This window comes from Sorex araneus, chromosome X (genome assembly GCF_027595985.1).
Source record: "Sorex araneus isolate mSorAra2 chromosome X, mSorAra2.pri, whole genome shotgun sequence".
In the NCBI taxonomy this organism is placed as follows: domain Eukaryota; kingdom Metazoa; phylum Chordata; class Mammalia; order Eulipotyphla; family Soricidae; genus Sorex; species Sorex araneus.
The window spans coordinates 109,158,294-109,174,005 of NC_073313.1; the positions used below are offsets into that span (position 1 = coordinate 109,158,294).

General features: G+C 36.3%; 1 protein-coding gene across 9 annotated transcripts in view; it reads left to right on the top strand.

Annotated features, from left to right (window-relative positions):
* PAK3 (p21 (RAC1) activated kinase 3) overlaps positions 1-15,257 on the top strand; it is a 341,434-nt gene extending 326,177 nt beyond the window's left edge. For all 9 annotated transcript variants that reach the window (XM_055122435.1, XM_055122436.1, XM_055122433.1 and 6 more), the window contains 2 exons: positions 4,515-4,652; positions 8,556-15,257. In XM_055122435.1, coding sequence (XP_054978410.1) covers positions 4,515-4,652; positions 8,556-8,645 — 228 coding nt within the window. In that variant the 3' untranslated portion in view covers positions 8,646-15,257. The remainder of the gene's footprint in view (positions 1-4,514; positions 4,653-8,555) is intronic.
* Positions 15,258-15,712: the final 455 nt, after the last annotated feature.

The window sequence follows — 15,712 nt, forward strand, 5'->3', positions numbered from 1 at the left end:
CCCAACACCTAAAGAAAACCATTAGCATGTTAGTGTGCTTCCTCTCAACCTTTTTCTTCCTGTAAAAATTTTGTGAAGGTTTTTTTTTTGTAGTTTTGGTCACATGTTTAACATAGTGTTAAAGATTATGATTTTGATGTACAGCCCAGGGCTTTTAGCTATATTGCACCCACATGATGGTGATATGAGGGGTTATGTTTTTCCTTAAAATGACATTCATGAAGAATTTGTTAAAACATAAAAAGTAGGGGCTTGGAAGACTCAAAGGACTTTGCATGCAAGAATCTTGTGCTAAATCCTTAGCACTATGTATTGCCCCTGTACTTCTAGGAATGACCCCCCAAAATCACAAAATACTCAGGATACAGTGCTCAGCAAAAGGCAGTATTGAACTATATACCCAGATATAGGGGATGATGATGTGTAATCAGGGAGGAAGGCATAATCTTTTATTTATTTTTTATTTTTTAAGGTCTTGAATAGCTTTATTGAAATCTGTGTAAATAAACATGCACATTTCAAATGTAAACTTAAGTGAACAAAAGTGCAGACAAAATTTTAACCTCTGTCATGCAGGAGGTTAATTTACATTTTAAAAAAAGAGAGAGAGAGAAAAGAAAGAAAGGAAAAAAGAACTTCAAAGAAGCTTTTAAAATACCAGGATGAAAAACCAGCTTTAATATCAAGGTTAAAAGCAAAGCCATGATCAACACACCTCATTTATCCTGGTCAAATGCATATTTTTTAAACTTTCAAATGCTAACATAAATAAATATTTACCAAAATGTGCACTCACAGAGTGAACTTTCATTTACAATACACAATTTATAATATATTGTATTTGATTAGTTCAAGTGAAGAACATTATACTTTTTGCTTTATTAACAGTGGGACACAAAACAATTTCTCAGGTAGTCAATATGTGAAATGTGTCCCAGTATTTATATTTTCTATTAAATGGGCATAATCTTTTAGGCTACCAACAACCTTCCCTCCCACCCCTCAAACCTCCTTCAGTCCTTTTGCTCAACAAAACCCACAGCTAGGGGCCAGGGTGGTTAGTACAGTGAGTAGGGAAGTTGCCTTGCATGTAGCCCACCCGAGTTTGATCCCCAGCATCCTATGTGGTCCCCAAACATCACCAAGAGTGATTCCTGAGTGGAGAGCCAGGAGTAAGCCCTGAGTAACACCTGTTGTGGCCCCAAAACCAACATAAATAAATTAATATAAAATGGAATTAAGTTAAAAAAACACCCACAGCTGGGCTTATAGAAATGTGGAAATATACGTGTACACTCTTAAAAGTGCTGTAGAGATTCAAAGCACTGGTTCAAGTGCTTATATTTTTTCTCCAAATTATAGGGTTTTCTTCTTTGCTCTAGAGTACTATTTGGGCTTAACAACTGTGATTTTAAATTTTTTAAATTCAGAACGCGGACAGAAAGAGGTATATGATATTTCCAAGCTAAGTAGGCATTGACTCTGAAGGAAGAGAACTGAGAGATGTGTGTGTGTTCCTGAGGAGCTCATGTGGAGTAAGCTGTATTGAGCTTGGGATGGTGGAAATGAGAAAAACAAGTAATGCAACATGTAAACCAGCCTAGGAAGAATGAAAGGAGAGAAAAGTGATACATTCCTTTGAGGTCTAGTGTTGAACTACACAACAGGAAAAACAACAACTTAGGCATACAGTTTGCACGATTGTGGCCAGCTGAAAAGAGCTGTATTTTAAGAGCAGACAGCAAAAGTGTGTTTAGGAACAGAGAGCAAATGTAATTTGTAGTAACCAATTTTATTTTAAGAAGGGCTATTGTTGGTGAGAACAGGTGATTTTAGTAATCAATCACTGGAACTAAATCACTCTGAACTTAATATTAATAAAGTGTTTATGAACATTCAGTTGATTTCCCGATTCGATTCGTTACATTTTTATCTTTCCTTGGAATTCTAATTGTTGACAGTCACATTTGCTGTACATTAATAAAGTAATAAAAAAATAACAAAAGGGACTAAAGAGATAGTATAGCAGGTAGACAGCTTGCCTGACTGACCTGGGTTCAATTATCCATACCACATGTGGTCTCCAAGCCTGCCAGAAGTGATCCCTGAGCACAGCTGGATGTGGCCCAGAAGCCAATAAATAAGTAAATATTAGTTGAGGTGTTCAGGAAAGGAAGGTGCTTACTTGGATGAAAAGTATGTGTGTGTGTGTTTGTGTGTGTGTGTGTTTAATATATACGGAGAGGGGTAAGTTTTCCTGAACTCTGTAGATGCATATGGTATCGCAGTTCTCTCTATGTAAATGTACCCTCCTCAATGGATTTTGTGGCTCTCATGTTTGGTGTATAGATTTTGAGTTATTAAACTGAGTTATTGACAGATTCTGAACTTAAACTGGGATGGGACACACCAGAGATTTTCAATGTTCACTGAAAATGGAATTATCCTGAAGAACTTAAGAAAACTTATGCCTTTATTCTACCCCAGATGGTATCGATTTCATCCCAGATTGACTAGTCTTTGCTTAGTCAGCCTAAAAGTGATAACTGCATGTGGGGGAGATTTTACATACTTCCCAAGTGATTCTGATAGCTATATGATAGGTATACAAGTTACCTCCAGTTTAGGCCACTGCTTGATTGCTTGAGAGGATTAAGCTAGTGAGTCTCAAAGAATCATCAGAAGAGACATATAACAGCTGACACCTGGGTCCCTCCCTTGGGGGTCATTCTCGTGTAATTGTCATAGTTGTGTTCTTATACTCAAGCATATTTTTTATACATATGATAAGACCTTAGGAATTTAAAAGCTCTCTAGGTGATTCAGGCAAAAACTAAAATTTGAGAACCTCTGGATTAAACAGGTTTCAAAGTGCAGTCCTGGAACTAACATTAGCATCAAGAATGTAAATTCTTAGACTACTCTCCAAATTTGCTGAATTTGGGCTCTTGGAAAGACCAGAAATCTCTTTTTTTAAAGCAATCCTCAGTGATTTTGGTGCAAAGTTGATGGTCACTGAATTGAAAAGTGCCTCGTGGCCTTTCTAAAGTACATCTATGGAGATTTCTAGAAAGGGGAGCTGATGTCTTCATGGGTTGATGAAAGCTGTCCTGGAAAAGGACTTTAATAGAAATACTTATTCTAATAATAATACTGGAATCTGTAGTGGAGAAAGTAGTTAATAATTTGCTGTAAAGCCCAAGAAAATTTAGGAAGAAGGAGGTGTTCCCATCTTCACAATATGGAGATCAGTTGCTACCTTCAGGAAAATTGCTCGTTATCCTCAGACCTTGTTCCAATATCACATTTCTCTGTGAAGCTTTCTCTGAGCTGAGTATAATTTTCTCATCTTTGTCGTTAACTTTGCTTTCACTATATAGCCTACTAGCTCTGTCTCACTGTATTATGGTTAATTGTACATTTTTCTCTCCCTCACTAAATTGTGTGAATTTTGAAAACAAGACATTGTCTTATTATTGTCTTATAACTATTTTTCACTGTTCAAGCTTTTGAGGGTATATAGAGAGGTAGAAAGGGAATTAAGTCACATATCTTATAAGCAGTCAACTCTGGTTTGATCCCTGGCATGACATGTTCCTCCAGCATTGCTGGGTGCAGCCTAAAGATCACTGAGTACTGCTGGGATAATCTGGGTAAACCTCAGCATCATATTTCCGGGCTGCTTTATTGAACCTTGGTCTCTGGTTGGATGAAAATCACTGGGAACGACCTCTAGCCTACCGAGAAGCACTTGGGAGGACTCTACCCCTCAAAAAGAGCCTTTGATAGATAGGTTTTGTAAATTAACTGGGTTCTAGGTATGACTTTCTTGAAAAATGAGGCATTTGATTTTGCAAGCACACCATTAATGTCTTTCAGTGGTGTCCTTACACAACAAAGAACTGAGAGATATATTGGTAACTTATTATTTTACAGTATGATGATAATTGACAGGCTCTAAGGCTGTTAATGCCAGTCTTTCTTATACTTTATTATTTAAGTAGACTTTAATGGCAAATCTAATTAAAACCTAGAGGGAATCATTTGCCACAGCACAAAAGTATTTGAGTCCTTTGGCTGCCCCACAAGTTGTCTCTCCTCCAGGCATTCCATCTTACGAATCTTTGCACTTCTCTAATTCTATAATGAACTCCTTTCATCTCTGGTGTGCTTAAAATATCTTCAAACGAGATAAAATATAAATTACTCTCTCCTTTCCAGTTGTGCCTTCCAGAGGTTATACTCAGGTGAACATGATTGGATATGACTGTGTTCTGCAAATCCTTAGAGTCGCCGATTTGCAGGAAACCCCTAGGTTTAATTCTTTAGACGGCCAATAATACATTAATTATATGTGGATTTTTACAGGAATTGCTTTCACAGTACAGCCTTCTTGTTTCCCATTTTTGAAACCCAGACTGTAAACCAGAAGAAACTGTATTTGCCCCTGCTGTGCCTAGTCACAATTCACTTATGCATTGCTGAGTGTATTTTTCTACCTTTCCCCTCTTTAGGCATTATATTTGATTGCCACAAATGGAACCCCAGAGCTCCAGAATCCAGAGAGATTGTCCGCTGTATTCCGTGACTTTTTAAATCGCTGTCTTGAGATGGATGTGGATAGGCGAGGGTCTGCCAAGGAACTTTTGCAGGTAAAAAAATAGGACATTTACAAAGCATATATAACACTTTTCCATCTAAGCCTGTGACAGTAAGAGAGCTCTGTCAAGAAATGTCAAGCTCAATTTAGGCTATAACCATTTGATTTTAGACCACAGGAAGTTAAGTATATAGGTATGCATCAAATGCATATTTGATTAGCCTGCTGCCTCTGCCCCCAACCCCATCTTGTTTTTCAAGGAAAAGAAACAATGTGAACCTCTCATGTTGCTGTTTTGTTCTATATTTTATCTTGCCCCTGGATGTTGTTTATAGGTGCTTTTAAGTGGGGAATATTCTCTAAGCATTTATGCAATTATTTATGTAGAATTCACTATTCTCAGGACCTTACTGATCAAAGCCCCTTTCTTGTGATACTATTGGGCATGTATCTGCTTGGCTGTGTGTTTGCCGTCAGTGGTGAGTGCCTCTATAAAGATTTGTCCTTTCCCTGGCTCTCTGGGATTGGTATATGTATATGTATAATACCAGCTACTTAGATATTGTTTCCAAATCAGGTGCACCGAATTCTTAACTTACATTAGCCTTTGTAATTTTTACAACTCCATAGAGTAGCTGTTATGCATTTACTTCAAAAAAAATCAGTAGCATCCCCAAAACAATGACTGCTTATTCTCACCTGTGACTTTGAATTGCACAAACAAAGGTGCAACATTAGTAACTATAAGCTTAAATCCTTCCTAAAAAACAGACCAACAAAAATCTGTTCCTTTTGCTTCCAAACTCCGGAACTTCCCCTAGAAACAAAGAGTCACACCCAGACAAAAGAAAGGAAGAATAACCCCACTCTAACTGCAAATCATACTTTTGAATACTTCACTTCCACAGCTTTCATACATTCCAACACTCCAATTACACACATTTTTCACATGTATTCCTAACAAGCTTTCTTCCAGTGATAAATGAAGACATAGATTCTCTTAAAATAGTTACGCATATCATTGAGTTACAATTACATAGATCATTGAGTCAATTATCTTGTTAAATTCTTCAGCAGTACTTTGAAGAAGGCGAATCATTAATGTAAAACCGTATTTTGGGTTTGAATCAAATAGTTTATTTATTGCTTGTTTTACACATGTAAATAGTAGCCTGTGTTTTGCATTGAATACACACAACTCTCTTCTTGGAATCTAGCCTATTGTTGTCTATTTATTTTAGAAGTTGAAAGAAGTTAAAATGTGATATTCACCTCACTGGAAGGCTTGAGAAAAGACACAAGTTCTCAGTATTATTTGTATATGGTGTAATTCAATTCTCTGTCCATTGATTGATATTTATAGAAAAACTTCTGTTTGCAAAATTTCATTTAATTGATAATGCAAACCTGTTCAAAGGATTATTCCTATCCTCTGGATGGTCACAATGATTTTCAGTTTATGAGAAACAGTACAAGACTGCTTAAAGACTCATTCAAACCAAGTAGGTCTTCAAATAGTGAACACTATAATTGATCAGAGAAATAATTCTATAATCCATGGCTATTAGAAAATCTGTGAAAACAGGATAGAATTTAACTGAGTCTTGAAGGACAGATATTTTAAATAGGTGAGATGAAAGGAAAGGAATCTCATATTAAACATTATAGAATAACCAGAGGCATGAAGACAAGGTTTAAGTGGATAAAGAGAAAGTTCTGACGAAATAAATAATTCAGTTGAGAAAATTGCAGGAGAAAAAAGGTATAGGACCTTGAACACCAATTGGGGGACTGAGGGATAACACAAGATGGAAAGCTTTGTTTAGGAAGATTTATCTGGTAGAATATAACAATGGAAAAATGTTGAGGTTTTCCAGTCAGTGGGGATTTATTGTTATAGTTTAGGTTTAAGTTGATCATACCTGAACTAGGGAAAGCAAGATATAATTATTAAATATTGAGAAGAATTTGGTAGCTTATGGGAAAGGAAGACAGAAGTGGATTCTGGAGTATCAAACCAATGATAGTGTTCAGTAGAAGCAAAATTGATAGAAGATAATACAACTGCTAATATTTCTTTTCTTCTGTGTAACTTATAAGGAATTGTACTTTGCTGTTTTGTTTTGTTTTTTGTTTTGTATCGGGTCCACACCTGATGATGCTCAGAGCTTATGCTCTTCGCTCACGCATCATTCCTGGCAGGGTTCAGGAACACCACATGGGTTACTGGGGATTGAACTCAGTTTGACCATGTGCAAGCTTGTGCCCTATCCAATGTACTGTCGTTCTGATCCAGAAACTTTTACTTTAACTATTATAAGTTAAAGGAAAAGAGGGGCTGGAGGAATAGCACAGCGGGTAGGGCGTTTGCCTTGCACGCGGCCGACCCGGGTTCAAATCCCAGCATCCCATATGGTCCCCTGAGCACGGCCAGGGGTAATTCCTGAGTGCAGAGCCAGGAGTAACCCCTGTGCATCGCCAGGTGTGACCCAAAAAGCAAAAAAAAAAGTTAAAGGAAAAGATTGTTCCCAGGTACTCAGACACCAAAGCCTCTGCAGTGTACATCATACAAGTGCATCGTGTTTGGGGAACTGGAAGATGTGTGGCACAAAGGACTGGAGCACATGCATTGCATGTTGGAGCACCAGATTCAATTCTCAGCACTGCATGGTCCACAAGGTATCACTGGGAGTGCCTCACCTTCAAAGGAAGAGTGCCCTGTTTTGAAGACTTTCCCATGAATTGTTTTTTGGTCACACCTGGAGATACACAGAGGTTACTCCTGGTTCTGCACTCAGGAGTTACTCCTGGATGTACTTGGGGGACAATATTGGATGCTGAGAATCGAACCGGGTTCAGCTGTATGAAAAGCAAGTATCCTACTAAACTATTTCTCCAACCCCTACCATGCATTTTTAAAATTTAGGTTTTTTAATTTATTTTTATTGGCTCACCATGAGATAGAGAGTTACAAAATGTACCAATCATTCATTTTTAAGTGTAGAATTCAGTGTCACAAGATAATATTTAAAAGAAACTATCCAGTTGGCTATTGGAGACTGAAAGAGAAATCAGATTATAAAATATATATTTCTGAGTGATCCCTGTAAAAGCTGATTAAAGTCTGAAATGGGTTACCAAAGGAATTGAATTAGAAAAGCAAATAGGAGCTGGAGCAATAGCATAGCAGGTAGGTTGTTTGCCTTGCACATGGCTGACCCGGGTTAAATTCCCAGCATCCCATATGCCCCCCCAAGCATTTCCAGGAGTAATTTGTGAGTACATGAGCCAGGAGTAACCCCTGTGCATCGCCAGGTGTGACCCAAAAAGGAAAAAAAAAAAGAAAAGCAAATAATGAGAGTTAAATTCTGATATTTTGGAGAAGGATTTGAAACCAGAGAATATGGAGTGAGCATGTACCTGGAAGAGAGTAAGACTATAAGATGTCACAGACAACGCAGAGAAAAATGTTTTTAGAAGAAAAGAACATTCACTTGTATTAAATACTGCAGAGGGGCTGAAAGAGAACTTGTAGATGCATAGTTATTGGGTTTTATAGTTAGAAAACCACTGGTTTTAGGATCAAGATTTTCAAGATGTTTTTACAAATATGAGGTCTATTCCAGAAAACTGTTGAAGATGCTTTTACAAACATGAGGGGTGTGCCAGATAAATTCATCCAGTTAGGAAATTCATAAAGTCCTACTGTTTCCAACACAGTAAACCGTTACAAAACCTCTACTCTGAAGTTAGAGATGTCAGTTAGCTTGCAGAGGATTTCGTGACAAGAAATACAATGGCATTTGCAGGACAAAAGTTGACACTGTTTTTAATAAATGATGTTTAACTGGATGCTCAGAATACATTTACGTGAAAAAGTGCGGTTTGACAATGTAACATAATATACTTGTTGCAGAAAAGAGTTCCAGTAATTCCTGATTTTCTTCTTTTTTAGCATTCATTTTTAAAATTAGCCAAGCCTCTCTCCAGCCTGACACCCCTCATTATTGCTGCAAAGGAAGCTATCAAGAACAGCAGCCGCTAGAACTGCAAGCCTTACCCCACACCATCTCCCTCATCAGTAAGACTGAAATAAAACTCTGCTGCAGAAAATATGGAAGAAAAAAGACAGTCAAATGGGCTGGAGGTTCTTTAACTTTCAAATGAATAGAAACTTCTTATAAGCCTTTTCCTACTCCCTAGGATTCTGTAATTTATTTGTAAGCCTGAATGCAGCCCCAATAGGGCAGCAATGCTGAAGTGGCTAGAAAGTGGTCACTTTTACCGTGAAGCGAAAGAGCCAGTAGTGAATCCCCTCATTTTGTGCATACACTTTGGAGAAAAAAATTTCTCAAAGATGCACACTTCCTCTTCATAGTGTTGTGTTTGTTTTTAAGTTAGAGTAGTCCCTCTTGCATTCAAACCTCCTTCAGATTTCCTTACCCAATGTGATGTTTTTCACTTGCATTGTCATTAGCTGTTCAGAAAAAAAAAGGTCAAAACATTTTTTAGAAGGAAGACTAAATAAAAACAAACAACACACAGGCACACACATACAACACAGACACACAATTTTTGTTTGTGTATGTGCGCCTTCACATACACATACACACACACACACCAGAGCAAGTACTGTGTGAACTTGTAGAAGCCCATGCTCTAAGAGAATTGCAAATTTTTATTCTTCTTCTAAAGTGGTGGCTTGATTGGTGTACTTGTTTTTCTGCATTTGTACTGGAAAAAGGTTTCTTTGAAGATATCCAAATGCAGAGAGTAACACGTGTGCTCAGGAAAAGCTTTTAAAAACTGTATATATAAATAAAACTCAAGTGATGAAATCCTGAAAACCAACATTTTCATGATGATGTTTAAAAGGTAGCTTATCATTTATATAAATTAACTTGTTCATTTTCTGATACCTGAGAAAAGGAACACAACAAAACTATAACATTCCTGTTGGGTGAATTCAGGTTCCTGAATCTAGAAAATTCTTCTGGGAGGAACCACTTCTAAACAAAATTGGTGATTTCTCTGTAGCCCTAAAGGAAAACAAGATAAGTATGAAATACTGAAATCCTTGTTGGGCAGTATATATAAACATACATAAAGATACCTCTGATCTTCTCATTGATGTGGACATGAGCAAAAAACTGACCTATTAACCAACATATTTAGGATAAAGATGATTTCTTTGGACAACTTATGACATTTAATGAATTATCAAAATATGATAAGCAGAGCAGAGGGCTCAAGGTCTGGAATATGATGCCTTTGATGCAGTAACCCCAGGTTCAGTCACTAACATCACATGATTCCCCAACCACACCTACAAGCACTGCTGATCTGGGAATAGCCACTGAGCACTACTCAGTATGACACAAAAGCAGAATAAATGAAAATATCTGGAACAAAGGAATACTATAGTATTAAGCTCTGTATGAAATGGGCAATCTGTGAAAACTATGTTATGATCAACATTTGACTCTAAGTTCATGTTTGTACTTTCCCTCTGTATCACCAAACATGTTTTAGGATATAGTATATTCATACTTCCTTTTCTGAACTTTTAATTTCAAAACTATGTTTATAAAAATCTTTAAATTCCTCAGTGATAATAGTAATTTGGGTTTGCAATCATATATTCCAAGAAATATCAGTACAACTGAATTCCTTCAGTGGTTTGTGGTTATTTCACCATATATATATTTATTACAAATCCAACAGTTGGCACTTCCTGAGTCTTCTGAGAGTAGAAAAAATATTTGGAGGATGTCTATGTAGAAAGGTTATGCTTCTCTTTCGAGTGTGTTGTCAGTTGTATAAATTCTAAAAAGTTGTTCCTCTAAACTTTCTAAATGCTAATAATTTTTGCTATAGAGGGCTTCTTGATGGTACTTTATAAAAATCTGAATAGAACATATCTACATTCAACAAGAGGGAGAAAGTTTAATGACATGGTACACTTTCCTTTTCTGTTGAGATATACTTTCCATGAATAATTCATTTACTCCTTAATATGAAAGCACTTTCTTTAGAGCATTTCTGCTAAACATATGACACATGTTTATGTTAAGGAGATGACACTTTTGGTGGATTTCCTGTTTTATTATTGTTTTCTTGAAATATAAAATGTGTGAGGGGTTTGATCCCTCCCCCAAAAAAATTTTGTAGTGGATAAAGTAGCAAAAGTAAAAGAAAATCCAGTCTGTGGTAATATTAATTTGAAGCATTCTGTGTTAAAGTTTACAAAAAGTTAACTGGATCAGAAATTTTTAATTCTACTTTGTCCTAATGTAAAAGAGATAGAGATTGATTTTTATTTCATAAGAGTTTTATTTTTTCTCATAGTGCCAGGGACTTCAGCTGAAATACCTGGAATGCTAATAGAATTTGATAATTGATAATTATGCCTGACCAGTGGAGAGATCCCATAAATCTGTTTGGGAAGACCTACTGGTCAATTAGCATCTTTTATATGCCATGTTTTTGTGGGTCTGATACTTTAGAATACTGTAGGCATAAAAATAGCTGCTCTTTATGCTTTTAGTTCAGCATATTAACATGAGGAGCTTGGTACATCCTCAACACATTCTTTTTAATTTAGATTTTATGATGTAATACACCATTAGGTTTTTACCCTTACAAATTTACACATATGTAAAATTTTAAATGAGAACAGCTTCTAAAGCCCCTTCCCCATGTTGGAGAACTATGTATATTTCTAATAAGTATTAAAGAGAAGCTGTTTCTCCTGCCAAAATGATACTAAAAGGTTAACATTTGGTACATTTAAGTAACTTCGATTCCTGATGATTAATAGTTGATTCTCTTTCACTAGATTTTATTTTAGCTCCACCTCATATAGGTCAGTCTATCCAGATCTTAAAAATTGCTAGTGTGCCCTGAACAAATGAAGGGACACATTAAATGTTCATTCCAAAATGTCACAGGAAGGAAAGGAATAGGGCAGTGGGAAAGTCAGGGAAGGGTGAGAAGCACAGCAGAGATTATTTATTTAAGAAAGAAAAACATTAATGTAGCAAGGATCTAGTGTGTTGTCCTAATCCAATGAGGATTTTTGGATGACACAATCCCCTCAAATCAGTCACCATGTTGGGCAATGACTTTGTTCTTGCTGATTTTATCTGTGTCATTGTAAATATTTGTGTGTCCATGTTCCATTTTGGCTACTGGATGGCCAAGTCAAGTAAGATTTAACTTGAGTATTCCTTAATTGTGTTACTCAGATTTCTTTCAGATTTGTGAATTGCACCCCCTCTTGATGTTTAAGTTTGACCACCTAATCCCCACATCTATCCCTCCCCTGTGAAGCACATTCCATTGCTAAAAAAAAGAAATATGAAATTGCTTCTTATCGGCTGTATAACCATTTTGATAGTTTAAGATGTTTGTCTATAAAGGGTTTTTCTCAGCTCAAAGATTGTGTAAATAATTATATTCCTTTGCTCAATGGGTTTTTTATTTCTAATGAGGCTGCCAGTTCTCAGAGAGAATCTATAAAATCACTTTTAAATAACAAACAGGGATTAAAACTATGTAAAAAATAAGTGTGCATATGGACAAAGACTGGGAACACAGTTAATTGAAATCAGTTGTGTTAGGGTGGTGGGATTATGAAATTTTTCTCTTTTAACATTTTCTTTGATATTGTTATAATATTGCTTTTATAATAAACATCAGAAAGGGAACAATAAACAATAGAAAAGATGTCAGAAGCAGATGCCTTCTGGCTGGAGCCCAGAGCATGCAGGGCACAGATATTTGCTAGTTACAATTATTACATAAGCTTTATAGTTGCCTGGGTGCTGAGGTTGGCACACACTCAGGTAAGGTACATGCTTTTTAAAAAGGACTATTATCTATAAGTTAAGCAAGGGAGATGCTGCTATTAGAATCCCAAGTACATTCTTCTGCTTTCAAATGGGCTGTCCTCTGCTTTGGTATGGCATCAAGGTTTTTGCTCTTGTTACTTTAATTTGGATGGTCTCCATTTGATTAGCTCCCTTTAAAACATTTCAAGTGTCACCTTTCCAGATTATTTTAGCACATTTTCTTGAGGAAAGGAAGATAAAATCCCCAGCACTCACTGTTTTCTCATCTGAGAAGATTTTATTCTCATTCAGACAAAATTCTTCTTCTTATGGCCATTAGGCAAGACTCATTGGTTTTATTTCAATTTTAGTTCCAAGTTATGATTTTTTCAGTTAAAAGTTGCTATAGAAATAAGACAAATATTTCTAATATCTAATTACCTTTGCCAAATTAGCATTGGCTTAAGATATAGTCTCTATGTGCTTTGTGTACTAACTGATTATAGCTTGTATGCAGTAGTCGGTTTTAAAAAGAAAGGGAGACTATTTACCAAGAGAGGGATTCTTTTCTAAGTCACCAAAGACATGTTAGGTGGGGACTTTTGTAATGAATAGTGGCCTCAGATGTTACTCCTTTTTACCAAGAGCAGACCCTATACCTAGAGAACCCACAGGCTTTTCATTGATCATTCTCTATATAAAAAATGCTTTTTAGAGTGTTAAAAATCCCACATCCCCTGTTGGATCTCATGGTCCTTTTCTGAACTCCTTGCAGTTAATATTCAGTTAAACAATGGCATGGCTAGTGATGTAAACTTCTCCCTATCTCTGAGCCAGAGGACTAAAATTCAGCATTTTGTAAATTGACAGATTAATCATCCTGGGATTTTGAGTGGATTTAACATACAATTCTGAGCATATATTTGCATGTGGATAAGAACCAAATAAAAGGGACCTTGAAAATAATGGAAACATTTTTCCTATGAAAGAATTTTCCTATGAGATTTGTTTCTGATATAATCTTTCTTTTGTTTGGATTTGATTTTCAACTCATTTTCTGATCCCACACTCTTTTAGCTGACCAAATGGATATTTCCCAACTCCTTGTGCATTGGGAATGTCTGTTAAATATTAAACAATATCTAGCTGACTGCAAATGCGGGGACTGAGATATAACCTCCATATGCACACCTCTGTGTAAAAGTACACTAATTATAATACAATGTACAGCATTTACTGCCACACAAATGTCAAATTTCAAGATAACTTCAGAAGCTGGTACGTGCCATCAGTCACTGACAGCTGCCATCTGGTGAATACTATAAAAGTTATCAGTAGGCAAGTTACCATGCTTATCTGATTTAGTACCTAAAAATAAATCAGCAATCATAGGGATAAGTCATGTAGTAGAAGGAATACTAGCTTAGGAGTTAGAAGGCCTAGGTTCTAATATAGATACTATTACTAACTTAGATTTTTACCTTGAGAAGTCACTTAACCTTTTCCTGGCTGCTTCCTAATCTGTAAAAATAAAAGTATTAAACTAGATCTCCGAAGTCTTCCTAAAAGCCCTAACTTTGTGATCCAAGAGTTTGCCGTTCAGATTCAAAAATATCACATGTTTCAGCCTTGGTCAATATAAAATGATTTTTTGAAAACCTCAAGTAAAATGAAGTTAATAATACTAGGGAATGTTGATAAAACTTGTGGCAGCCTTCCAATTCCTTCATAATTGCTTTGGTTTTGTTTAATGTCCATTTTTCTGTTGAGTGTTCCCAGTTTTTATTTTCCATGCACTTTGTGTTTAAAGTCTGGTTTTCATTAAGCTGTGGCAAGTATTTGCTACTAGACCAGAAATACACTGTCACACTTGGCTAGAATAAACTATGTTTGTCCCTCTCTTCTCATATGAAGCATTACAGAACTTCATAAAGTTTATTTCATCAATGGCACAAGATGGCAGAACATATGCATTTTCATAGCTGGGACTATTAAGAATGAATCTAGGCACCTAAACCTTGTTGAGAGAGAAAGAGAGAAACGAAAAAAGTAATTGCAAGCTATAAGCATTAAGGAGTGTTGATAAATTTACTTGTTGGGGACAGAAGATACCATTTCTGATGACTACTCTCATTGTGATTAATCAGTTACATGAATATGCTGTTAGAAAGGGTGTAAATTGGAAGTTAGTGTATGGTCCCAGTGTCCTGCCTATAGCAGAGTGTCAACCAGCCCTGAGTACAAAATTTAAGTTTAGTGTGTGTGCTTGTGTGTGGTATGCTTTATGGACCCGCATATACTATATTCATTAGTGATAAGACCTTTAACAGAATCTGATAATCACTAGTGGGTTGAGTTTTAAATCTCAGTACATCAGCAGCCAGAAGACACCACCGATCTTAGGGTGCTGCTGTCTGCTGGGAGTATACTAAAATCTTCAGATAAAACAGATTGAGGATCTGCATTTTCATTGTTTTTCAGAATTGTATCCCATTGGCTGTGCATTACTTTTGTTAAAATGTGTTATATGTAAATCATGTGTAGTGAAATTCTTCTGTAACTTTGAATTGAAGGTATTTATGATTTTTGTTTGATTTTTAAGTAAGTTATTTCTTTTGTAGACCTGCTGATGGCATGGTTCCATCCTTCTGACCTCAGCATTGATCTTAAGAATTTTTTCTTTCCAATATTGTTATTTTAAATTGTGGTTGAAGCAATAGAAAATTGAAATATGGATTGTGCATGACTGTGTCTTGAGTGTAAAAATAATGCAGTTCGAACATGGACCTAAAGTATTGCAAATAAAAATGACAAACATCAACAAACTGGTAATCTTTTCTTCCCTCACCTTTCAACTCGCCCTGTTGGCATTGTCCAACCTCCTTTACAGTTTGGAATATAGTGAAAACTCTCATCGGTACTGGGGCAGGGAAATGCTTAGCCTTGTGAGAAATATAAAAGGTGCTTTGAAGATTCTGCAACTAAATAACACAGACACAAAGTTTCCATCTGGTTTTTACATGGCAGAGCTCAAAGGGTGAATGTTCATATTCAACAGAGGGATAAAAAGTATAAGAAGCAGACAAAGAAAAACTGTCAAAATGCATCAGATTTACAGGGTCAGGAGGTAATATGGCAGTTATGGTACACATTCAAATCCTGGTTGGCCAAGAATTGCTAGTGGTGCCCCATGTCCCCTCAGCATCACTTGGGATTCACCCCCATCAAATAAAGTCAGATGCAGTAAACTATTTCTTCACTAATTGATTAAACGCATACA